General features: G+C 39.5%; 1 protein-coding gene across 5 annotated transcripts in view; it reads left to right on the top strand.

Moving 5' to 3' along the window:
- Positions 1-24,355, top strand: part of FARS2 (phenylalanyl-tRNA synthetase 2, mitochondrial) — a 232,640-nt gene that overhangs the window by 133,973 nt on the left and 74,312 nt on the right. For all 5 annotated transcript variants that reach the window (XM_038127259.1, XM_038127260.1, XM_038127261.1 and 2 more), the window contains 2 exons: positions 2,732-2,892; positions 21,886-22,037. In XM_038127259.1, coding sequence (XP_037983187.1) covers positions 2,732-2,892; positions 21,886-22,037 — 313 coding nt within the window. The remainder of the gene's footprint in view (positions 1-2,731; positions 2,893-21,885; positions 22,038-24,355) is intronic.

Below are 24,355 nucleotides of genomic sequence, written 5' to 3'. Positions count from 1 at the left end.
GAAGAGGAATTTTAATAATCTGAATTTTCCTTTTGCTTTCATTTATTTTGTCTGAGTAGAGATAATTCTTCACTGATACAGCTTTCACTGGGGACATTTGAGAAATTTGTGGTTTGAAGGCTGATAATTGTACAAGGATCATCCAAAAGACAAGTTCAGTTTGGTGAATAGGTGTTTAACTGTAGCTCAGATAACAATGCTCTCAGCCGCTAGGCAGATAGCAGAATTTCTTTGTCTGCTACGAGTGAAAAACCTGTGATGTGTCCCTGTCCTTCTAAAAAAAACCCAAACAAACCAAGCAAGAAAACCAGAATAGGAAAGAAGTTGCTGATATAAAATCAAGACATTCATTGCAGAGTTCAAGTTCATAGCAAGTCACTGAGGAAAAAAGTGTTACCATTCTCATATGAAAATAATAAAAAAACCCAAGTTCTAAATGTAAAGCTCTGCTAATGAGAATATACACCTGTTCTTATCTTCTGTCATTTTTTTTTTCCTGTCTGATCTACCAGGAATCATCACTAGTGTGGGGAAGGAGGATCATCACCCCCATCTTGTATACTTTATTGAGCATCTGTGAATTAAAAATGCTAATCCTTAATCTGGCATCTTTAGGTTTCAGGTTTAATACCTCTGTTGAGAGTAAGCAGTGACCATTCAGAACCCTCATGGATATTGCTCCTGGTGCTTTACTTTACATCTGGAGGAGGGGGTTGGTCTACAGAAATGCCCATATGTATGTGAAAATCTGGTGCTTCTGGAATGAATAGGAGCTCTGTCACTGAGGCAGGAGTTGCTGAACTAGGAAAGGCAAGCTGGAAATTTGAAGAAGCAGCACCACTGCAATGAATTATATTCCCTTTTTCTCAGCCATACAAATGTAATTACTTTAATATACTGGTGTATGGAGAGAAGTAGTACTTTCAGTATGGAAGAGAAGCAGTTTATGGTCTACGCCTAAAGTCAAAGCTCAGAATCTCTCCCAAATACAAATTTCAGTACATGCTTTGTAGTCATTCTGCTTTCTCTAAAAATCAGCAGAAGCAAGTTGTGCAGTACTTCATGTAATCTAACGTGGATTGTAGGTTTCCAGAGGCAGAGTTGCTCATAGTCTGCTGTTTGGTCTAAGCACTGTTTTGAGCATCTCTGCTGTGAGGTACCTTTTGAGTCCACACCCCATTCTCTATTTCCTAGGACTTCCACAATTCAGTTGATGAACTATCTGCTTTCAAATGTTAGAAAGTGAAAAATCTTGCCTTTGAGCACATGAGAAGGGTCAGGCAGAATATCCTGGCTCCTCTATGAAGTACTCTTACAAGTTGATGTAACTCCTATGGCAGCATGATACTGCTGATGCAGCAGGTGAGACACAGAGAGGCTCTGCTGAGGACCTGTTATTCCAGAAAAAATAGGCAAGTTCAAGTGCATTACTGAAATTGAAGATGTGAGTGTGTCCCTTTTCCCAAGCTTGGTATGCCTCCCTCTACTTGAACAGAACTCGGGCCTGTTTAGTCTCAGCATTGAACACTACAGGATAACTCAGGATGTCTGATAACAGTGCCTAAACAATGGGAGCTGCTTCCTGTCTGATAGCAGAGACGAGGGTCAGAAAGAAGACTTGTGCTTCCACTCTCCTGCAGGAAGATGGGAAAGCTGCTGAATTCAAAGTTTCCAAAAAATTAGTTTAAAATGATACTGGAGGGGCTGCTGTGGCCTGTGGCCCTCGTGCATGGCTGTGAGATGTGCAGGGATGTTGTGTGACTCAGGATCACACTGTAAGTGCTGATGGTGTGAAGTCAAGTCTGTCACACATGCTCACATCCATTCAGCAGGTGTGTTTGTTTAGGCATTTGTTTAAGTTTTTAAAAGCTCTGAGCCTTTGTGAGGGCTTCTGGGCTCTCAGCTTATTTCAAAATCAGTAGGCTGATGGCTAAACATAGACTTGTTTTTTTGTGTTGAAAAGATCCCTGTTTGCATGAATCGGTGCTCCTGCCCTATAAATGAAGGAAGGTATGAATATTTACTTTCCTGACAAAAATGTTGCATCATTAATATCTGTACAGCTTTCCTTTATTAAATATTCTTGTCCTTTTATATTTAGTGCTGCATAAAAGAGACTTGTTAATGTGAGAGCAGTGGCTTTTCCCAGGAACAGCAGCTCAGGATTTCCCTGGTTGGAGGTGTGATGCTAATGCAACGGTGCCTCACATCCCATTGCTCTGTTTCTTCCAGAAGCCTCAAAAGAGGCAATTATGGTCTTTTGAAATGTTGGTAATGATGTTAATGCTCTGTAGGCTTGACTTGGTCTGTCAGACCAAGGAAAATACTCTGAACAGGGAATTCATGTTTATGTGTCTTATGAAACACAGCAGAGTCAAGTGAGGAAACGCTCAGCTCTAAGCATAATGAATGGTAGTGATGTATAGCATTATGCAGCATTTCTCAAGCCTGTCTGAAACTTTGGGCACAAATTGTCAAGGCTGTGGCTTTGTTTTACTGTCATTTTTGGTTCCTGTACTCAGTGATGTGCTCAGTCTTGCTGCAGTTTTTGATTTAAGTAGGATCTGTCCTGTAGCCTTTAGATCTTTCATTTGGCAGTTACTTGTAAGATTTTCTGGTTTGCCATTTCACCTTTTTCTTTATTTCCTCTTAATAAATAGGTGAAAATCCTATCAGTAATTTTCCATGTTGTGAACTTAAGCTCTTGAATTTTTTATCTTGTGTATTGCAGCTGGTGCTCATGATAAAATTGGCTGGGCATTTGGCTTGGGTTTGGAGAGGCTGGCCATGATCCTGTACGATATCCCTGACATCCGACTGTTCTGGAGTGAAGATGAACGCTTCTTGAAACAATTTATTGGGCCTCACATTTGGCACAAAGTAAAGTTCCAGGTAAAATAACATATATATGGCAATAATTTACAGTGATGTATGTGCATTCCTAGTGAATATCACATAATTAAAATTGTGTCATTAAAATATTAAGTTTTAATGCAACAGCTTTACAGCTAACATGATTCTCTGATGTACGGCAGTAAAATCCAGCTTTTGATAATAACATTTTTTTGACCAGATTTTGTTGTAAGTTCCTGCTGATACCCAGTCAACATCCCTGTTCTGAGTAATGCTTAAGCACATATTCAACTTTTATATATATCCAGAATAGGGATTGATTTAGGCCTGTGGTTTGATTATGTCCTTGAGTTGTGTCTGTTCTGTTCAAACACATTATAAATGTGTCTGTGTCTGTTCAAACACATTATAAATATGTGTTTGATGCAAAGTATTCAAGGATCATAACACATTTTCAATTTTCCCCATTGTTTTCACTCTACAATCATTGATGTCAATGTGAGTTGCAATGTTAACCTTTGGCAAATTCTTTGTGGATGTGCCTTGCCATCTTCGCTCTCAGCTCTTTTCTCCTGGCATTGGAGGGGAGAGTGCAGGCTCAGATTATGTTTGTTTTGCAATTCCTCTCCTGTGGTGATTTTTGTAGTTAGCAACCTCGTGTTGCTTTTTGTACTTACAAAGCAATCAGGCATGACTGGATTGAGTGGAAATGCTGCTTCCATAATACTCTTCAGCAGGAGCATGGGGAGGTTCAAGTCAGGTGGTGTCAGCTGGTCTTTGGGGGAGTTGAACTGACATGGATGCTTGATGAAGTCTGAAACACTAAAGCAGTAAACTACATTTTTCAGCTGCCTTTTACCATTTAGTTTGGTTTCTTTGTGTACAGCTTGATTATGTTTTTTTAAGAACTGTAATTATTAAAGGGAAAATAAACAGTGATAGATGACATTTGAGTAGTCTCCACACCAGTAGCAGCATCCATCCACTTGTTTTTCATTCATGGCAATTCTTGCATATCTTGTTTGGTAGCATCAAAATACTGTTTGAGATAAGTTTGGAGGATAGTTTTGGCTTTTTCAGTTTGGGTAGGGGCTTGAGGAATTTTTTTGGTTGATTGGGTTTTTTTATTTGTTTGTTTGGTGATAACTGGCATTAGTGCATTCAGCCTGTAGTTAGTTATCTTACAGAAAGGCATGTTTTTGGCACTGTTCCTGAAGGTATGTCTGCTTGTAGGTTTCCTTGATCTCCTACAGAATGTTTGTTGCTCTTTTCAATAAAAAATGCTCAAGTCTCCTTTTCAGCCCCTGTCTTTCTGATTGGCTTTGCTCCTGAGCTTGTGGCTTTGTTTATAGATTGCAATCTGATGAAGCTAAGATGAGATTTCTGGCTTGCTTTAAAACTATGGATCCAAGCTTCCAACTGATATTAGCAGTAGATTGGGCTTTTGGGGAAAGGCCCAGATTGTTGGAATGCTATGGACTGACATTGAGGCTGAGTCAAAGAGAGGGCTGGGTGTCTGACTTCTCTAAGCTGCATGTAGTTTTCATGTTCAGTTTTAGGTAAGTCAGGTGTAGTGAAGCAATCTCAAGATGGCAAAGTCACAGGTTACTGTGGATAAGCTCAGAGGAAAGTACATGGTTTTTAGGAAGCTGAATGTGATTTTTTTTTTAATTGGTGCTGTTTTGTAGCCCTAGTTTTGGTTCTTTTTCTCTTCTAAGGAAATGGTATGGTCAGTGTTTTAGAAACAGATTTTTTTTCTCTGATATAAAGTACTGCTTAGAGAGTTTTAAATTATTATTTCTCTTTTATTTTTATTCTTTTTTTTCTTTTTTTTTAAATTTTTACCACTTTCTGTTTTAATATATACATGCACCTACTCAACTTGGATGTTTCATCTTCAGTTTTGGTAATTCTCCCCAACTCTTACTTTACATATTTCAGTTACGTGTCTGAATATAAGAGAATGGAGGTAAGCTTGGGTTTTTGTTTGAAAGCAAGTCTATATATCCAGCTTTCATCTGGTATCTTACATTGAGCTTTTTTGAGCTCTGTGCTGTACGTACTTCTAGTACATATTGGCACTGCTTTTAAAAGGGTTAATGACCCTTCAAATGAAAATACTATGAAATACTCTTCAGTGCTACCATAAGATCTCCATTTTTTTCTTCTCTTCTATGTTATTTTTCAGGTATGGTGTAAAACCAAGTTAGCAGACCTTTTGTTCCTGTCTGCTTGCTAAAGAATCATAATTAATGAATCACATGGTTTATTCATATGATATTTGAAAGAAAACTTTTAGCCTGTCTTCCAGTGTTGATGTTGTAAGAAATCTCAATGGATGTTTTAAAAGTGTCAGATTTTCTGCATGCAAGGCCATGCAGTACTTTTCAGCCTGACTGAACTGAACAAAGACAGACCAAGTATTTTGAGAGTCTTTCATGACAGAAATTGAATCCTGTGGCTCAGAAGGTCCAGGTAAATGTCCATCCATTACGTGATTAGCTGAGAGAGACCTCTGAACCTTCAGGTACTCCCCCAAATCCTTTCTTATAATCTGAATATGATCCACCAACATAAATATTTTTTCTTTCTCTTGTTTAAAATGTTCTTCAAATACATGAAGTCCACACGGCATAGCAGTAACCTTTAGCTGGGCTAAATATACTCTTGCTCAAAAACTGCATTTAATTGGAGCATTTTCTTGGGACTTAGAATATCTGTCTTGTGCCTTTTAACAGCCTGAATGTGTCAGACTTTTCCCTTTGTCATCAGTTGCTCAGTACATGTGTGCAGGCTTCAGTAGGTCAGAAAGCTGCTGGGAAAAGCTGACAGTGCTTGTACCACTGTGGCCACTCAGCACAGCAGTGTTAGAGTGCTTCTCCCAACAGATCAGATTATTGCCTGGATTTGGATTAGCAAATCGCTTCAGCCATAATTTGGTGCAAGTCACAGCAGTGTGGGGGGATCAGGGTCTGGTAACTTGCTTTCAATTGTTTGTGTAGGGCTTCTGCTCAGGCTGTAAAATGAAAGGCTGAGGATGGGCAGGGTAGAGCCTGCGAGGCACAATGTAATAAAACAAATGGCTCGGGTCCGATCTAGTCTGCAGTGTTATGTCTCTGTTTGTCAGGGCCCTGAGCACAGTACCAGGTAATCACTTTCTGGTTTATGCTGAGCCAGCATTCTTAAAAAAAAAAAAAAAAAGTCCATGGGCTGACTGACAAGTCTCAAGGAAAGGTGTAAAAATGAAATGGCATTTAGAGAAGGAAGGCACTCACAGTTCAGATGCAGTGTTGGTGGGCCCAGAGGTGTTGATTAAGAAGAAAGGTCTCTGGCAGCAGGATGGATCCTGGAGCCTCCATCATTTTGCTGCCAAGGCAAGCAAGTGGCACATTATGTTGAGTGACTCTTGGTGTGTTCTCCCTTCACAAAGTCACTTCCATTTGATGCTGCCGGTGTCTCTGGCTGCTGTTGTTTTAAATAGTTATTTATTTCGATTGCTGAGGAGCCTTGTGGCCTGCACTGGGGTCAAGTAGAAACATGATTATCGCTGTTCTGGCAGTGGTACAGAAGGAAACTGGATCAGATTTCTAGCAAAACTACAAGACTCCCTCTATGAGATTATAGGAGTTGTTGTCTTCTTGATTTCCTCATTTCTGCATTATCTGTAATATTCTGCAATATCTGCAATAAGCCTAGCACCACTTATTTTTTATCACCCCCTTCCAAAATCTCCAGGGGCTGCTCCTTCCTAGTGTCTGCTGGGACACACAGGCCCTCAAAATTCAAAATTCGATTCCTTTATAATTACCTGGTAGCTTCAAAACTCAAAATTATATACTTTCTAAGCAGGATTATTTTAATGGCTCTAGAAGAGAAAAAGCTCCTGGAGCAGCCCTGCTGGGACACCTGAGGGGATAGTAGGCTTTGGAAGTGGGGTGAGGAGACTTAACAAACAACTTGAATTGACACTGTTCATCTCCTGCACAGCTGTAACCAGAATGGTGTATGCAGTCCTTATCCAGGATACTCTTTCTGCTTTGAAAAGTGAACAGTCGAGGATAGCAGAGATGATCAAAATAATCAAGAAGTGTTGTTGTGTGGAAAGAAGTGGTTCATTATATGGGAAAGGAAATCAAAGCAGGCTCCTCTTCCTCCTGTGCAAGATAGCAAAGGCTGGGCCTGCTTGCTCCCATTTGCCTTTGCTCAGTGTGCTGTAGGAATTAAGCTCCTGCTCTAATGACAAAGGGTTTACTCAGTAGCCCAGTTTGCACTGTTTGCTGTGTGTGTGGGCCCTCTTGTTCACACCGTTAGACAGTCCAACTTTTCTACCTTACTGTGCACTTTTCAGTTTCCAGGGACAGTAATCATCCCGGTGCATCTTTGCTGTGCATAAGCCTAGTTGTTGCTGGGAGACACAGAGCCTGTCCTGAAGCTTTAGAAGATGCTGAAAATCAAATGCGCTGTCAAGTGTAATGGGAAACTTCAGCAAATTAAACCATCCCAGTCTATATCCTTTATTCCATGCTTGAGAAGGAGAGCATCTAGAGTATATACCATCCATTTCAACCAGTTTGATCTTATTGCATTCACTGCACAGGGTGGGTCTGTCGGATCCATCATTAGTATGCTACTCCATATAATTTATATTTATCTTCTTAGTCTGTGATTAGTGTTATTTTCAAATAAAAAATTAAATAGATTCCCTGGTTGCTGCATTTTCAGATATTTTTCATCAAGATTAGGTGACTCCATGCTAAAATGGTTATTCATTTATTATGTTTATTTTCTAATAGTGCATCTATTAAAGCCAAATATGCAACTATTAGTATGCAAATTTAACTTGGATGTTTGAACAAATAAGGTATAGCTTCAACTGTGACTTATTGTAGAGATAGTTTTAATGTAATTGAAGATATATAATGTGTGTCTGCATGTGGAGGTACAATAGAGAATTGATGATGATGTTGTAGCATAAACATTTTACTGGCATGACTTTGGGAAGGTTGAATACCTAAGAGTGACTTACATAGATCATCTTAAGCGAACGTCAATAAAACCTTACAGTGCTGTATATCATCTCAGGTTTGTGTGTATGCTCTGCAGAACACCATGAAACTCCTTTTTTACTGTTGAATGTGCATGGAAAGCGAGAAAAAAGACCTTCTTCATTGCAGAGATGCTGCACTCAGCTGCACGATTGGGTTAGAAATCACTTGATCATCAAGTCTTCTCATCAGGATGTTCTATCTTGTATCATTTGTGGGTAGTGCTGGTATTGAAGCTCTGGGAACCTGAGCCCTCTGGCCTCAGCCAGGCAAAGTACTGAAGCACTGAGGCAAAGCACTGAAGCACTGCTGAGCTTTATACTTGCAAGCAGTCCCATTTAAATCAATGCAATAGTTTCTGTGCTCAGTCAAACATAACCCAAATGCCTAAAGAGCTTCAGGTCAGAGATCTCCACATTTCCTGGGATCCAACTGAGAGTGATCAGCACCTTGCAGGGTTGAAGCAGTGGAAACTTTCAAAATTACTGTTATAAGCAAGAAGAGTTTAATCTGACAAACCATAAGCTCAATTTGCAAAATCTTTGTTCTAAGCCAGTTTTACTGATCAACACTTGTGTAAAAAAAGTCAACAAGAAAAATTCTGGAGAGTAAACAGAACTTGAATTCCCATTCAAAGAAAATTGGCTGAAAACACAGTAAAGGAGAGAAGAAAGTAGGGGCTCAGAATGAGCAAATGGGATGGACAGCCACTTGGGACTGAATACAAAGCACTGATGCACTCATATATGACAAAGTGAAAGGAACATAAAAGAGAGAAGTGCTGTACTTTGAGCATTGATAGCAATATAAAAAATTCTTGTTTAAAGTTAAGTTTAAGCAGATTGGGAGGAATGGGATGAAAAGGGAAGAAAGACAAAGGAAAGGAGAATAGGTTTATAGCAAAAACTGTTGAGGCTGATGCAGAAGTCTTTTTCTAGATAATCAGAAAGTTTTCCTGGGTTTTGTACTGTACACATCTACTTCTGATCTCCTTTTGAAAGATCAACAGGTATGAGGGACCACAAAAATTATGACCACTAGCCATCAAAGCAAGTCTTTAAAGTACTATCATCAGTTTTGAGATGAGTGTGGAGGACTTCCAATTCTGCTTCTGGATTTGTGAAACACTTAGTGTGTCCGAACCCCAACCCATGACAAAGGCTGTACTGAGATGATATTCACAGAATCACAGAATATCCTGAGCTGGGAGGGACCCACAAGTATCATCACAGTCCAGCTCCTGGCCCTCCACAGGGCCACCCAAGAATTACATCATGTACCTGAGAGAATATTACTGAAACTCTTGGTAAGGATAAGCACTGACAAGGGATGTGGTTCCCAACAATCTAGCTTCTGCCCTCTGAGATAATACCAATGATGCAGATTTTCTCACATACCCTGTTTCCATCCCTCCACCCACCCACTGCAATCTAGTCTCACTGATAGCCTCCCATTGAACCTGAACAAATCAGCAGTAGTTTAATTCCTTTCTGCTTGTACTTCTAAGTAAATAAAATGAATAAATAAAAAATGTCAATAGCCCTTTCTGCCTAGATTAGTTGGTGGTATTTATCTTATGTACTGTGTTGTCTGCTGAAGCACCAAAGGGCAAAGTAAATCCATTTAATCCATTTAGCAGCCACCTTGGTAACAGTTGGATGTACAGACAAGCCTATGACATTCATTAGCAAAAACACCACTCTCTTCCACCTATGTTCCTTGAAAATACTTTGAATATGTTGTTTTCACAGTCTTAGAATAGTTGAAAACTCTCCTGTTCACCTCTGTTAACTTGTCTCATCCCAATAGTATATTTAGTTTAGATTTAGCTGGTGGTGACTTGAAGCAAAGTAGCTGATTTGAGTTGTTCTTAATGTTAAGGAGTTTGTGCTTTGTAACACAAGTGCAACAGCTGGAATTTGTTTTGGTTGGGTGGAGTATGTCTGTATATATACATATATGTTTAGAGAGCAAAAATATTTCATCCTTACTTTGTTGTCTATGCTAACACAAACTTTAAACACCAGTAAAATTTTTATGTCATGGCAGGTAACTCCAAAACCTGGATGTAAAGATGTGTTTCCTATAGATTTTCAGTTATGTGAGAGGTCCAGGGCTTTACTAATAAACTTAGCAAGCGCCACAGGGGATTTTGGAAGCCAGCTGTGTGGGATACCAGTGTATCCACCTGGCAGATGCCGTCTCTTCTGACTGCAGGACCAGAGACAGCAGTTGAGACTTTTCTTCATTTGAAGGGTTTCGGTGGGTTTGGGCTGTTTGTTACCACTCCTCCCCAGAGCCTTGTTTCTCACAGTGTTAGGATGAGAAGCATTGTTGGTAGGTTTTTTTTTTTGTTTCCCAAGTGCTCATGTTCCCATGTGCTGTTCTGCTTTGCTGTTCCACATGTACAGCAGAAGCCACTTTTGTGGCTACACTGTGACATGAATCAGGGAGCTTTTTCCTCTGCAGTTCATTAAAGCTATATCAGTTCCTTAATCCACTTCTCAGTGTTGCTTCATGCCATCAGCACAACTGATGAGACAGCACTTTCGTTTTTGGAAGCAGTATAGATGGTGAGGGGTAATTCACCAGCAGGTGTGTCCTGAGTACTAGTGAAAGACATTCCCAATAAATGAGAACAGACCACCAGGGACTTCCTTCCAATTTGTTTTTAAACAAAAAAAAGCTACTGTAGCCTTGACTGCATTTTTTTCTGCAACCACTTCTGTGTGATGTAGATAAAAAATGATTTTGCAGTCATGAATGCTGCTGCACTGTCATTAGAACCATTTTACTGCTGATGACTTTTTTTCCTAGGCAGAAGCCAATGCACCCTAGTCAAAGTACACCTGATACTATCTAAATTATTACTTAGCAAAAACTGCAATAAGCTTCAAAAAGCATATGTTACAGTGGTTTGCTCTGATCTCTAAACCTCATATATTTGCAATTTGACTGGCTGAGGCTCTTTGAAACAAATAGCTCGCAAATGAGTAATTCCGCTGCTGAATATATCACGCGATCTTTATTGCATCCCAAATGATGAAGTATAATGGTTATACAAAGTGCTTAAATAAGCCATGGAGTAATTTCCAGCAGTGATATATATGCTGAAACCCACATTAAATTAATATTAGGTGAAGGAGTAAACCTGGAAATCTGAAGTAACAATGGATTTTGCATAGGTTGCGTGAAGCTCTGATAACCAGCTGCTAGTGGTTTTGACAGGAGTCCACATATGATCAGAGCTTTCAGTTTACTGTCTACAAAAGTATGTAGCTAGTCAAGAGGGTAACCCTTACACATTTCCAATGGTTTTCCAATATTGGTATAATTTACACTATGAGTAATAGAATTATGGTTAGGATGATGGCACAGAAAATATCTTGACTTTAGTCTTTGGCCCTGACCTGAGAAGTGACTCAATAATTCTGTTTTCCGTGCTGTTTCAATTGTAGTTGTCTTGTACCTTGACATACCTCCTGCCTTGGCATGTCTTCTCCAAACTACCTTAGGGTGGAAAGTTATTCAGGACAGGAATTAGCATTTTGTGCTCTGTCTACCTAATGGGACCCTGGTTTCTGGCTGGCACTCCTAGGTAATTGCCACAATCTGAATATGTGCATGCCTGTAGGAGGGTTAAATACATCTTTGTGAGTATACATTATGCATTTGATGTAAGAATAAACTTCTGTTTAAAATGTGTCCAAACACACACTGTGTATGTGTCTTCAGAGATACAGGCATGTGCTGGTGTGTGCACACAACCACAGAAATATAAAGGGGGGAAAAAAAGAAATCTCAAAACTATTAGGAAATAAGCTCTTATTCGTTTTTCCAGAATTAGCTAAAAAGATGGGAGTTGTCATGCATGAGTTTTATTTGATAGTTCTTTTAACACTGGTGCCAATGTTTTACATGTAAAAGATACACCTTGCAAAGAGCTTTTGATAAAGTGATCTTTAAAATCATGCCTAAGCCTCTAAAGTCATCATCTGTAGCATGATTAGGCATTGCAGCTGAGCTGTGGAGTGTCCCTAGGAAATGAGGGCTGGTAAGAACAATCTCTGTATGTGTGTATGCATGAACAGAAGCACCTTTTGAAGTACATGGTGTTAATAAAAAAACCCTGATTTTCAGCTACCACTTCTCTGATCAGAATATGAATTAGGCTACAGAGAATAGCCAAACAACAGAAGGCACAGTTGGGAAGAGCTGTATTATTCTTATCATACCGATCCTCAATTTCATTCATCTTGCTAGTGTGAGAGACACATGAACTACTGCAGTGACAGCCTAAACCAAAATGTGACAAGTCAATAATGCTTTGGGGTGCATGTGCTGCAGAGGATTTGGCTATGTGGTTTTAGAAAAATTAACAATGGGAAGAAATCCCCTCTTTTGAGGATTGATTACATCCTCCTGCCTGTGCAGAAGTGCATATGCAATCCAATAATCCAATTTGCATAATTATTCCCACATGTAACCTGTTCTCCTAAATCAGCAGGAGTGAACCTATTTTCTGATTCTTGTAAAATAAGGAAAGGCATTAAAGAAATACCTGTTCTGCACCAAGATTCTGCTTGTAGAGATTTAAATGTTCTTTACATTTTGTCATTTCATACTGAAATGCTTAGTGTACTTTTTGTACCTTTTTGTGCTTGGTCTGCTCTCAGCTTAGGGCTTTTCTGTAGTTTTCGCTTTCTAAGTGTTGTTACTCTTTAGCAAGAGTATGGCTTTAGGAGGACTCGGGTGTAGGGATGTGTTGTGTTTGATTAATATGACTATCGGTTGATTTGTAATCTCCTTGTGCTGCCCTTTGGTTTCCAGCTCTTCTCCCAGAACTTCCTTTACTCCTTCTGGCAGGAAATGTCTTTCTCTCCCTAAGAAAACTGCCTTCTCGAGAAACTTCTCTGTCAATTCAGCATTTCTCTAAACTGTCCTTTTCCCTTGGGATTCTTCATTGGTGGAGGTTTGAATGCCCGCCTTGTATGTTATCTCTAGTTCTCCTGATTTGTTGAATTCTGTATCCTGTCCTGTGACCCTCCCCCGGTATATAACCTATTGTCTGCCCTGAGTTCGGGGTCCTGGAGAAGCAGAAAGGGGAGCGGTAGCATCAAATAAAAGTACCCCAGGATCCGTGACTGCTGCTTCTGTTTTTGCGCCGTGCCTTCCCTGGCAGCTGGGAGATCAGCGGAGCAGAGAGGGGCCGTGGCAGCCTGACACCACCTAGCCGGGCAAAGCTACACTCGGGGTCTATCTGAGAGAAAAAAATGAAAGGCTTTTGTCCCTCTTCTGGGTAACAGACAAGTAGAAAAGTTATAAAAATATTTCAAAACCACCAGTAACCTGCCTGGGTAAATTTCTGTACATGGTGAGATGGTACAGATTAGCTCTGGGAAGTGAAGAAAAATAATTCTTTTGTAGCATAGCAATGTCCAGGGCATTATCTGAAGTTATAGCCAAGAGATATGAAGTGTCATTGCTGATGTATTGGAAATCTCTGTGTTTTTTAGGAAGGAGAGAGAAAAAGAAGTATAGGTTGATAGGTGGGAAGAAGGGCTTTTTCAGGTGTTGCATGTGCCTGTAAGATTCACAATGCCGGCTTATTTTAGTGTTAGTCACATTCAAGTGTTCTGGAGATTCTGCAATTTAAACAGTAACTCTCTGGAATGGTGCATTTAATGAGCAGAAAAGGAAATACAATCAACACTGTTTTATATGAGGTTTTTCATCTAAGCCAAAATAAAATATTGGGTGCACTTTGTTTCCATTGTTATGCTATATATTTGGGAGAAATACATCTTCATATTGCTGCAGACTCTTTCCAAATACTTGCATTGTTTATTTAGATATAACTCTTTTATATGAACTGTTGATGAGTACAGTATTTTACTCCACAGAGCTATTTATCTCAGCATTATTATTAAGCATAATGAGAAAAAATATACAAGCCAAACTATCAAGGAAACCTGACTTCTGAGTATGGCAAACACCAAATGCGTGCAGCAAGCAACCAGAGTCTTCTGCAGGAATTGCAGGTGCTTAGCACTGCTGAAGAGAAAATTCGTAGTATCTTCTGAGAAGCTGGGTTTCTGCTGACTTATATCAGCTTATTACCTGTTCCTTGCAGACATGGCAGGTATTTTTAGAGAAGTGCACAACACATATTTTTTTATTCGTTGACAGTTTATTTTCTGAGGTTTGTGTCTTCTCTTCTTTTTACCCTTGCCTGTGATTTTGCCTGTGGTGTAGGAAATTTGGGTAGGAACAACAGGCAGAAAATGGACAGCTTGTACAAAAGGCAACCATAAGTATTAATTACTAGATTTGGTGTGAGAATCCACTTTATTATTTTGGTCATTCCAAATCACTGAATTCCTTTCCCAGTATAGAGTAGCTTGCTTGTTTTCTGTCGAAGACATCACAACAGAGCAAGGATTGTCCCATTAGTTCTACTTGGTGTCATTTGAGTTTTGTGGTAGGAACGTCTCAAATGGAAAAGTGGTAACAGAAAAAGCATGTCTTGATTTTCAGTTGTTTTGCAGTGATACATCTGTGATTGAGATGAGGGAAGATGAGCACCATGAAACCAACTAGCTTGGTAGGCCATCAGCTAGGAGCCTGGGAAAGAAGCATGAGGAAAATGCATCTTTTTCCACAGTGGACGTAGAACTGCTAAAGGAAAATGTCAGGCTAATTGCTTCTTCACCCTGGTACTTTCAAAAGGGGTTTGTAAGGAGCTGTTATGTGGGAGTGCGTAGTAGAGAGCCATTCCTTTTGGTGGTTCTCCCTGTGAGTCCTACTTTGTTCTATGGAAATGAGAAGTCATTTTTGCCTCATTAAACACAGAGCATGGAGTCCATCACTGGTATTTAGGAATAATTTATACTTATCCTTTGGTGGTTTTTATAATCAGATCACAAGAAGCAAGGCATATCCAAATGCCCAAGGGAACAGGTATCTGGGAATATCTCTGCTGTGTACACTGTAACATCCTTGCTTTTAATAGGATTAGGTCAATACTTTCATCTTCTTTATGTCTTTCCTGAATTTTTTTTTCAATTCCTTACTAATCCTTTAGAATCATAACCCTTTCAGTGGCAATATAAGTGCTCTTTTGTGTCTGGAAATCTTCTCAAAAGCCATACCTTATTTCTTGGCTTTCTGACCACAGGTCAGTTTAAAATGCATATTTGCACTCAGAGAAGTATATTGTGACTTTAAACTTGACACATTTTTAATTACAAATTTAAACAAGCTTGACTTTAAAATAAAGGTACTGCATTTTAATAAAATGTTGTAAGAACAGTGTCCCTTTCTGTAGTTATGATATTTTATGAAAATCCCTTTGCTAGGATTTTCTTCTCCTGAGAAGCTGAGAAGGCCTCAGCTTCAAGTATAAACAATTTGTTATCTGCGACTGTGGAATGCAGCAGGTGCTTTCTCGATTGGTCAGTGTGGGATGTTTCTACTTGGTGACCAATCAAGAAAGCAGCAACTCTCGGACTCTCTGGGAGTCACAGAACTTTGTTATTCATTCCTTTCTATTCTTGTCTCGCCTTCTGATGAATCTTTCTCTCTGTTCTTTGTAGTATAGTTATAGTATGGTCTTTTTTAATGTAATATATATAATAATATAATAAACCAGCCTTCTGAAATGGAGTCAAGATCTCTCCTTCCCTTCACCAAGTCCTAACTGCCCTGAAGACCACCGCATTACCTTTCCAGTGGGGCCACAGAGGCTTAGTAATCAGCATTACTTTTGGGTGAATGTGTGTAAAGGCAAGCATTCTACTCACTCATTCTGCTGCCGCACCAGCCCTGTTGTGCATTTTTTCTGCTGTTTGGAAAAGGTGGAGCTTATCAACAAAGTTTAATCTCTTCACTGGCTGTTACAGATCTTAATTTTTTCAGTGTCATATTAGATACTGACTTTCCTTTGTCAGGGAGGTTCCTCTATATGAGCTGTAACTTTTAGCATGCAAGAAAGGTTGCACTTGCTCCTGTGCATGTGCACATGTGTGTGCATTTATTTTGTGTCTTAAGGGGGTTTACCTAAAGAAAGGTGTTTGACAAGCATTGAAAAAGGTGACTAAGTGGGATGATATGGAGAGCTACGTGGTGACTGCTTAGGAAGAATGTAAGCAATTAAACTCTTTTTTGCTTTGCACCTTCAGGAAGCCTGGAATGGGGCTCAAGAAAGAAATTGTTATCTCCAACATGACCCAGTCGGGCATAGTTTAGGTGGGAAGGGGACAGAACTGTCACTGTGACATGCATGGCACAGCAGAGAGGGACTTGGTCCACAGGTTTGTGTCATTTTACATTGAAGGCTGAGACTTAGCTAGGAAGACAAGTCTGTAGCCCCAGGGCACCTCCCTGTTCAACCTGGATGTAGAATGTCAGAACCACAGGATGAGTCAGGTTGGAAGACACCCCAGCAGGTTGTCTGGTCCAACCTCCCTGCTCAAACAGTGTTGTCCCAGAGCACAGGGGACAGGATTGCATCCAGATAATTCTTGAATATCTCCATGTACTAAGAAAATCTCCTCCACTCAGAGTGCCTGAAATCCATGGAGCACTTGATGTTCCCATAAACATATGGTGTTCCCTGTACCTGTATGTAAGCTTTCCAAAGTTAAGAACTCTGTTGGGGTGAGCAGATTGGTGTCTAAAAAGGGCTGATCATACTTCTGTGTTCATTCACTGAGAAGCTCAGAACATCAGTGGAAGCTAGCATACTTCTGCCATTCCCTGCAGGAGGACAGAGCAGTGCATTGATCCCAGACTAGTCCATTTGCTTTGGTTTTAAGAGCTTAATCCCAAAATATATTTTATATCTGCTTATCAGACATTATGCTAGTTGTCTGTTGAAATTTACATTTCCTCCTTTGAAGATGTGTATGTGTGTTTACACATAAAAATGTATATATGTGTGTGTGTGTACATGTATGAATATATAGAACTTACTATAAATATCTAAGCAAAAAATCATTTTGGTTAGGAGAGTATAAAACTTTTTATAATAAATAATGGGGAACATTGTGACTAAATTTTAAGCCATGGCAGTCAAGAACTTCAAAGTTATGTTCCCTGCAGCAACTGTAATTTGTCTACACTGGTCATAAATATGGAAGTGTAAATCTAGAAGCATACACACTAATAGAGGAAACTTCGTTATGTGCATGGGGGTTAAGTTACTACTGTAAATTTGCAAATTTTAATTTCATGCCTGTTACGTGTTTAAATTTCCTATGATAACACTGAAATAATGTAGTTTCACCATGGAATATATGAAGAAAGGCTCAGTTATTACAGGACTGTAGTTTTCATTTTGATGGGAATATGATGTTGCATTAAAACTGTATAGTTTATGTAGATATTTCTTCAAAACATGAGCAAGGCAGGACTGTTAAAGCTTAGCAGCCACGATGCTGCTAAGTCTCATATTTTTCTGACTTAGACTGGTGATGGCAGTAAAGCATGGCTGACTTTTTAATAGCCTGGCTGCCGTGGAATTGCTAACCCAGTTTCTGGTGCGTGTCGTCATTAACCTTGAATTTGTGTCGCCACTGTCAAAATACAAGTACAGCTTTTTCCTCTGTTGTGTTTATCACTCATTTATTTTGTCCCATCTGCAGCTGGCAGCAGGGAAGGAATGGAGTGAGCAGCCACAGCCCAAAATTTCTCCTGTCCCCTTGCCATGTTGCATCTGGGGAAAAGTGGCTTTTTTTTCCTAATGGCAAATATTTGTGGAAAGTGCTGGTGTCCATCCTGTTTTTTGGGACTCTGGGCTGAAGACACTTCACAGCCTTGTGTGAGTTACTCACTGGCACTGGCTGTGCATTATTGCCAGCTGTTTTTACTGTGGCTTGGGAGGTTCTGCCCTCAGAAAGAAGTTGTCTCTCCCTTACAGCTGTGAGGTATGTGGATCCAGCCTAGCTGATGATCTTTGCCACGTGTGGATGAACAGATGCCGCTCTCATGGTGACCACTTGATTCCTGCTGCCAAAGGATCCAGTGTAGAGCCTTGGTGTGGCAACATACACAGAGCCCAAGTATTTGCTATTTTATGCTGACAGATGAGTTCTGGTGGATCCTGTTGCTGCTTGAGACAGCTGTCCCCCAATAACTCGAGCTGCTGCAATTCTTCATCCAGCACATATTAACATAAAGGAGATTAACATAATTGTCCAGTGAGAGGGACAATTTTCAGCTGGCTACAGCAGGCTGTGAGCTGCAGTGGTGAAGGAACAGACACATGTTTGTTTTATCAGCTGCTGCAGGGGCAGTAATCTCAGAAAGGCAGAGCAGAGAGGTAAGAGATGAGGAATGCCCTAAACTATCACCAACCCATATGAAAGACTAATGGCCCTGTGTTTTTAGTGGCACTCTCCTCAGGCAGATACAGGCATAGGCAAGGCAGGCTGGCAGGGCAGGTTATAGCACTGGCATCCAACTACCCATTTCTGTACTAAAATTAGCATCCTGAGAGGGAAAAGCTTGCAGTTTTAGGAAATACTTGGCTTATTTATTAGCCAGAGAAAGAACTTTGACTAATGACTAGTAAGCATACATCATTGAGGGTGGATCAACATAAACTTCATTTTATTATTTAAAGAAATTATAGTAATTCAGCACTCCTAAATGCTTTCACTTTGGGTGATTGAAAAATGTGATGCCATTATTTCCAATATTTCCTACAAGATGGATTCAGTGGAGTCCTATAGAAAGTGTAATTTCTGGGAAAGCATTTGTTTTCTGAGGCTGTTGAAAAATGTCAATGATAGTACGCTGAAGTGTTTGAAACAGAAAGTGAACAGAATATTTAAAGTAGCACTGTGGTGTCAAAACCTTGATGGAACCAAAAGGAGGAGTGCAGGGGTGTCTGTGCATCAGCAGTGCTTACTGACACTTGGCCAGTGCCCTGCAGCAGCACTCTGTAGGTAGGATCAGTTCTGCCATTTCCTAAACCTCTTTTCAGTTCCTCAAAAACCTAAGGGGTTGATCAGGGCATGGAAGTAGGAACAGCGGGGCTTCCAGGCTCGGGTGGTGTGCTGGGGTTCAGGCAACATACAGCCTGCAGAACCAGATGTGTCCGGGTAGCTTCTCCAAGCATTGTGCTGGATGACTCCTGAGCCATGAAGAGAATGTAGCTGGAAATGGTGGCTGGAGGCAGCGACAGAGTGGAAGATTTAGTGGGAAGAACACATTTTTCTCAAGGGGAGCCTTTGAAATGTCTGTAAATTCATAAGAAATGGTCTCCCGGGTTGGCATTTGCCTCGAACTTGAAAAAGGACCAAAGTCAATGGACTTTGGACCAGTCTGCTGTTATAGAGCAGGAGAGTTTAGAAAGGATCAAAGAATGGCAAAGCGGTCTGTTAGACCACAGTATGTAATTGCTGGTGTGCCTCAATACAAATTTAGGAACTTCATTTTGGCTTGCCAATTGGAGACTCTTCAGTAGCCTATTCGCATTTTAGATGTGGCTAGTAAACTATTATGTGACTCATGGAGCTCTACAACAAACAGATCGATACATTTGAGAACTAGGAATTTTATCCTTATACTAACTTTACTGTTGATATAAGACTTACTGCAATGATATTGACTGCAGCCAGGTGGTGAAGGGAGAATATAATATGGGATTATTGCCTTGCCTTTTACCATAAAAGATTTTTCTGTATTACAAGGCTCTGAGAAAAGGTTAGTAGCTAATAATAAAAAGTTATGCTTATGTTATGTTTTAAGCATTTGTCCTTCCAGTCTTTGTAACACACACAAGCATACACACACAAAATTACAATTCTGTATCCACACTAGTGACACTGGAGAGAAAAAGCTGCACACACAAGAAATTAATTCCCTGCTTCCCATGGGCAGGCCATCTCCAGGGGAACAGGGCCCCATCATATGTGATGGCTACCTGGGACAAACACCATCCCTCCACATATCCCTTCTTCCTACTTAATATATTGAGCAGGATGTCGTATGGTCTGGAATATCTCTTTGGTCACTTGGGGTCACCTGTCCCAGCTGTGTCTCCCCCCAAATTCTCCAGCTTTCTTGCCAGTGTGGCAGTACGGAAAGCAGGAAAGGTTTTGGCTCTGTGCAAATACTGCCCAGCAATAACAAAAGCATCTCTATGTTACCCACCCTGTGTTCAGCACAAATCCAAAACACAGCCCCATGCCAGCCCCTGTGAAGACAATTAATTTTGCCAAAACTAGCACAGGACATTTCTGAGTTACCTGAACAGGTAATTAGTTTTCTTTATTGTCCTTGTACCTGTGTGAATGAAAGTAGGTGCCTTGATCATGCTAAGGCTCATGACCCACATCTTCTGGTTGAATGATTAAATGTCTTGAACTGTGAGTTCGCTGACTTTTGTATTAGTCCCACCAAGCTTTGAAGGGTGTTCAGTATATTCCTGAGCTATAGCAGTGGTAAATAAAGCGGTAGACAGGAATGAAGTGAGACTGTAGGGTCTACTGCAGGATTATAACGTTATTTGCACTAACACATGTATCAGGTTGTTGTTCAAGGAGCATCTCCAGCATTTGCAGCTGTGACTTTTGTAGAGCAGAGACATTTGCATTTCATTCATTAGTGTTTTATCAAAAGCTCTTTTGCAATGGATTTGTTGTGCAAGTTTCCTTTTTTAAATTTGATGTACAGGATATGAATTCATTTGACAAGTTTATTCCTTTAACAAGTTCAATAATCATTTGCGATTCACCATTTTATTTGCTGGGGGTGTTATTAATTTAAAACTTGCACTGTATTCCTTATCAGATATTTATTGACTGGTTTACACTCTACAGAACAGTATTTGGGTAAATCAGAATGCTGTAAACTTGCCTTATTAACAGGTTTATTGCTTTAGCAGGTACTCACTTAAGTTTCCACTGCTCCATCATAAAACATTCCCAGCCGTGGAATAAATTTTTGAGTGAGAGATATTGTATAGACCAAGGTGTACACATGGAATCTCTTGTATATATAAAGAAAATAATAAAATAGATGTCCTGCAGAATCCAACAATCTTGTGCAAAAGTACTTTTTTCAACTGCAGGGAATTAATGCAAGGCAGAAGTAAGATACTGTATGACATAGAGGTCATGAAAGGAGAATGTTACTTTCTGTTCTTCAAAGGGTGAAACGTCTCACCAAAGGTGAGATCTGAAACCCACAGAGTCCTGGGAAGTTTTGTCAAAACTGAAAAGTTAATTATCTGGTTTCATTTCTGTTTCTCTTCCCATTTTTACAACTAACAAGTTACACTATGTGCCCACTCTGTGTGTGCAGCAAAGGTTCCCCTTTGTGTTTGAAAACCTACTGTGGTACTTGTGGAATGAATAACTATGTTAACAGCCATACCTTTTGTGTTGTTGTAGATGTTTGGATGTCTACAAAAACCACCAGAAAGTGAACTGATCCCTCTTTTTAAGCTAAACTGTGTTTCTTATTAAAACATTTTAAAAAGAAGGTGCCTATTTATAAGATTTTGTTTAAAATTTGACAGTAAAAATAATAAATATGTTGTGTAATATAAGAGTCATATAAAATGCATACAAATTTTATACCTGAATGTGACAAGAAGTTTTGAATTTGCAAAAAGTCTGGAAAATGCTTTTAAAAAGTGCAGCTCTACCCAGTGAAAAACTACCTGACATTATCTCTTCCTTTGAAGCAGCTCTGTTGCAAAGGTGTGTTCAGGGTCATAAGCTCTGATTTTAGCAAACAAAAACAAGATTTTTCTTATGAGTGAATAAACCAAAGTCGTTATGAGGGGATCTTTAAAAGACATTTCCTAGTATAAAATCTTCCGTCTCAGTCATTTATGAGGTCAGTTTGCCCTTCAAAGACCATTTCAAAAAGCTTCTAAACTGTGTACTTTATGTGTTATGTAAGTTCAGAAAAGCTGTAGATATAGTTATCAAGTCCAACCATGTATAAAGGTGTGTTTTTAAATTTCTTTTAGCCACTCAGCCGATATCCGCCTTTGATCAATGACATCTCCTTCTGGCTGCCTTCTGAGACATACTCTCAGAACGATTTCTATGATTTGGTTCGAACCATTGGTGGAGACTTGATAGAAAAGGTTGTCCTACTGGATGAATTTGCCCATCCAAAGTAAGTGAAAATTTTAACACTTTTTTCCTGTGGTCATCGTATAAATATTTTGTGAATATTTTAGTTCTGTATACCAAGAAGGTCTTGATTCTTACAATATTTGCACATTTCATTTTTCAGCTCCAAAACTTTCTTGCAGCAAAAAAAAAAAAAAAAAAACAAAACCAAAAAAAAAAAACAAAAAAAACAAAAAACCACCAAAATTTTTACTTAAAAGAAATACTACCTATTTTTCAGTTTTCCACTAGTACTGAGCTTCTGGCATTCAGACTACCCCAATGCTTTGTGCTCAGGTTTTGACAGTGAACAACTGCCTTCCTCAATACATCTGGCAGTGCGTGACACTCCTGTCCATAGTGTGTCTGACATTCTAGTCCTGCTCTTTGCTAAGTGAATGAAGTTTGTCTCCTTGTTCTCTTGCTTTCTTCTTGTAGTCCTGACACACTAGTAGACCTTTACTATAATGCCAGTGCTAATAATGGTTTGTTGCAGAAAGCTATTGTATGTGTTCAACTGGGAGGAAAAAAAAAAAGAAAAGACCTTGTTCATTTCTTTCTGACACTTATTTATATGCTGTTGAACAATATCTCAGGTTTCAGAACACTATATGGGTATTGCAGCACTGACATGATCAGGGAGTGCACAGGGTATTTGTCCAACTGGTAATAATAGTTGCCTCAAAAACAGATAGGTATCAGCTATTACATATGTACTGTTTTTCAATTTGCTGTTTCCAAATCAAGAAGTAGAAAAGCTGCTGGCTATCTAGCTTTCTAAAACTGAGGTTTGAAATTATTTGTCTTGAGACTTTAAATAAAGTGCTGTAGGAAGGCAGATAATAAACCTTGTTTGCAGATAACAGGAAAATGCTTTGTGTTGTTCTCCAACACCTATAGATTTTTTTTATTTTCTGCTTTCTACATCCAGGTATTTAACTCTCTTGTTCTTTTGAATTTGATATGTGGTGCAGGCCAGATGAATAGATTGTTCTATGGCTCAGTTTTCATGGTGTTTCAGTAGATTTTTATTTTTTGAGTTCTTTTTTGCTTTTTACCCTTTTTGTGTTGTGTTATATGAGACTGTTTGTGCTATGTGAAGAAACAGAAATGGAAATGAAATTTGTGTGGGCATCTTAAAGCTTTGAGTCATTAATTCTTGAGTCTTTCTCACATGCAAATCATGCAAAAGGATCCTAACTTACTCAAGATGGTGTGTGCAGAAGAGGAATACAGGTTAGGATAAGATAATGAGTACTTTTCATTGTAAAGAACAGACTATATCTTTCAGGGAAATGGAGAAGCAAGTTTATTGCAGGTATGGGTAACTTCTTATTGTCACTTGGAGTGCACCATAGTATCAGTTAGCACAAGTATGTAGACATTGAAGGCTCTGCACACAGATCCTGCTGTCTTCTGTCATGATGGTTCTGAGTACAATCAATAGTACAATCAACATTTTTTGGTAAAAACTGGGTTGTTGAACCCCATTCTGGAACTGATCCTTCATTCATGTCAAAAGTTTATTGTGTGTGTAACACCACAGTGCTCATTGCCACTTTCTGTCTACATTGTCCTCAGTGATACCAAACCAGCAATTATCTGCGTTGTTACATCATCTCCTGGGGGAAAATCCTATGTGTAGTGCAAGCAGCTCTTCCAAGTCTGAAAGTTTGGAGAAATCTTGTTCCCTGCTTCCTCAAACAGTGGCAGTATTATTCTGTGATTACTCTCAGCATCTTACTGGGGAAATCCACATACGCTGTGACAGCCTGCCAGCAGCACTGCATCAGTCATGGCTCAACTCACAGGTTATGCTTCTCTTCTTTGCTGAGAATATTGTCTTCCATACTAGTAGAAGACAGTGGTGAGGGAGGGACAGGATTCACTACTCTAGTTTTCTACTCCGTGTGTTTTCTCCTTTGATATGCTTTGATGCATGCAGAACATATTCCAGGGATGACAGTTGTTCCTCCTCAAGGAATACACCTCTGGTTCCCTGTGACTTCTGCAAATAGAGGGGAAGGGTTGATTGCTCACAGAGAATTGTCACACAGATTTAAGACCTTTACTAGTTTTGTTCTCTAAACCATTTAAACTTCACTCAGCAGACATCCAAATATGTTTTGACACTTTAAGGAGGAAAAATTTCTCACCTTTACATCTGAAGAATTTGAGAGGTGACACTAATGGATTGTTGGCGAGTGATGTTGTAGTCCTCTTGGTTTTTTCACCTGCAACAACAGTGAAAGAAATCTTTTCATTATCCCATTAAAAATCAGTAATTCCAAGGGGATTATCTACTGCATTAATAAGGAATGA

The sequence above is a fragment of the Motacilla alba genome, chromosome 2 (genome assembly GCF_015832195.1).
Source record: "Motacilla alba alba isolate MOTALB_02 chromosome 2, Motacilla_alba_V1.0_pri, whole genome shotgun sequence".
Lineage (NCBI taxonomy): Eukaryota > Metazoa > Chordata > Aves > Passeriformes > Motacillidae > Motacilla > Motacilla alba.
The sequence above is the reverse complement of the archived record's forward strand: the minus strand, read 5'-3'. Positions and strand labels throughout refer to the sequence as shown.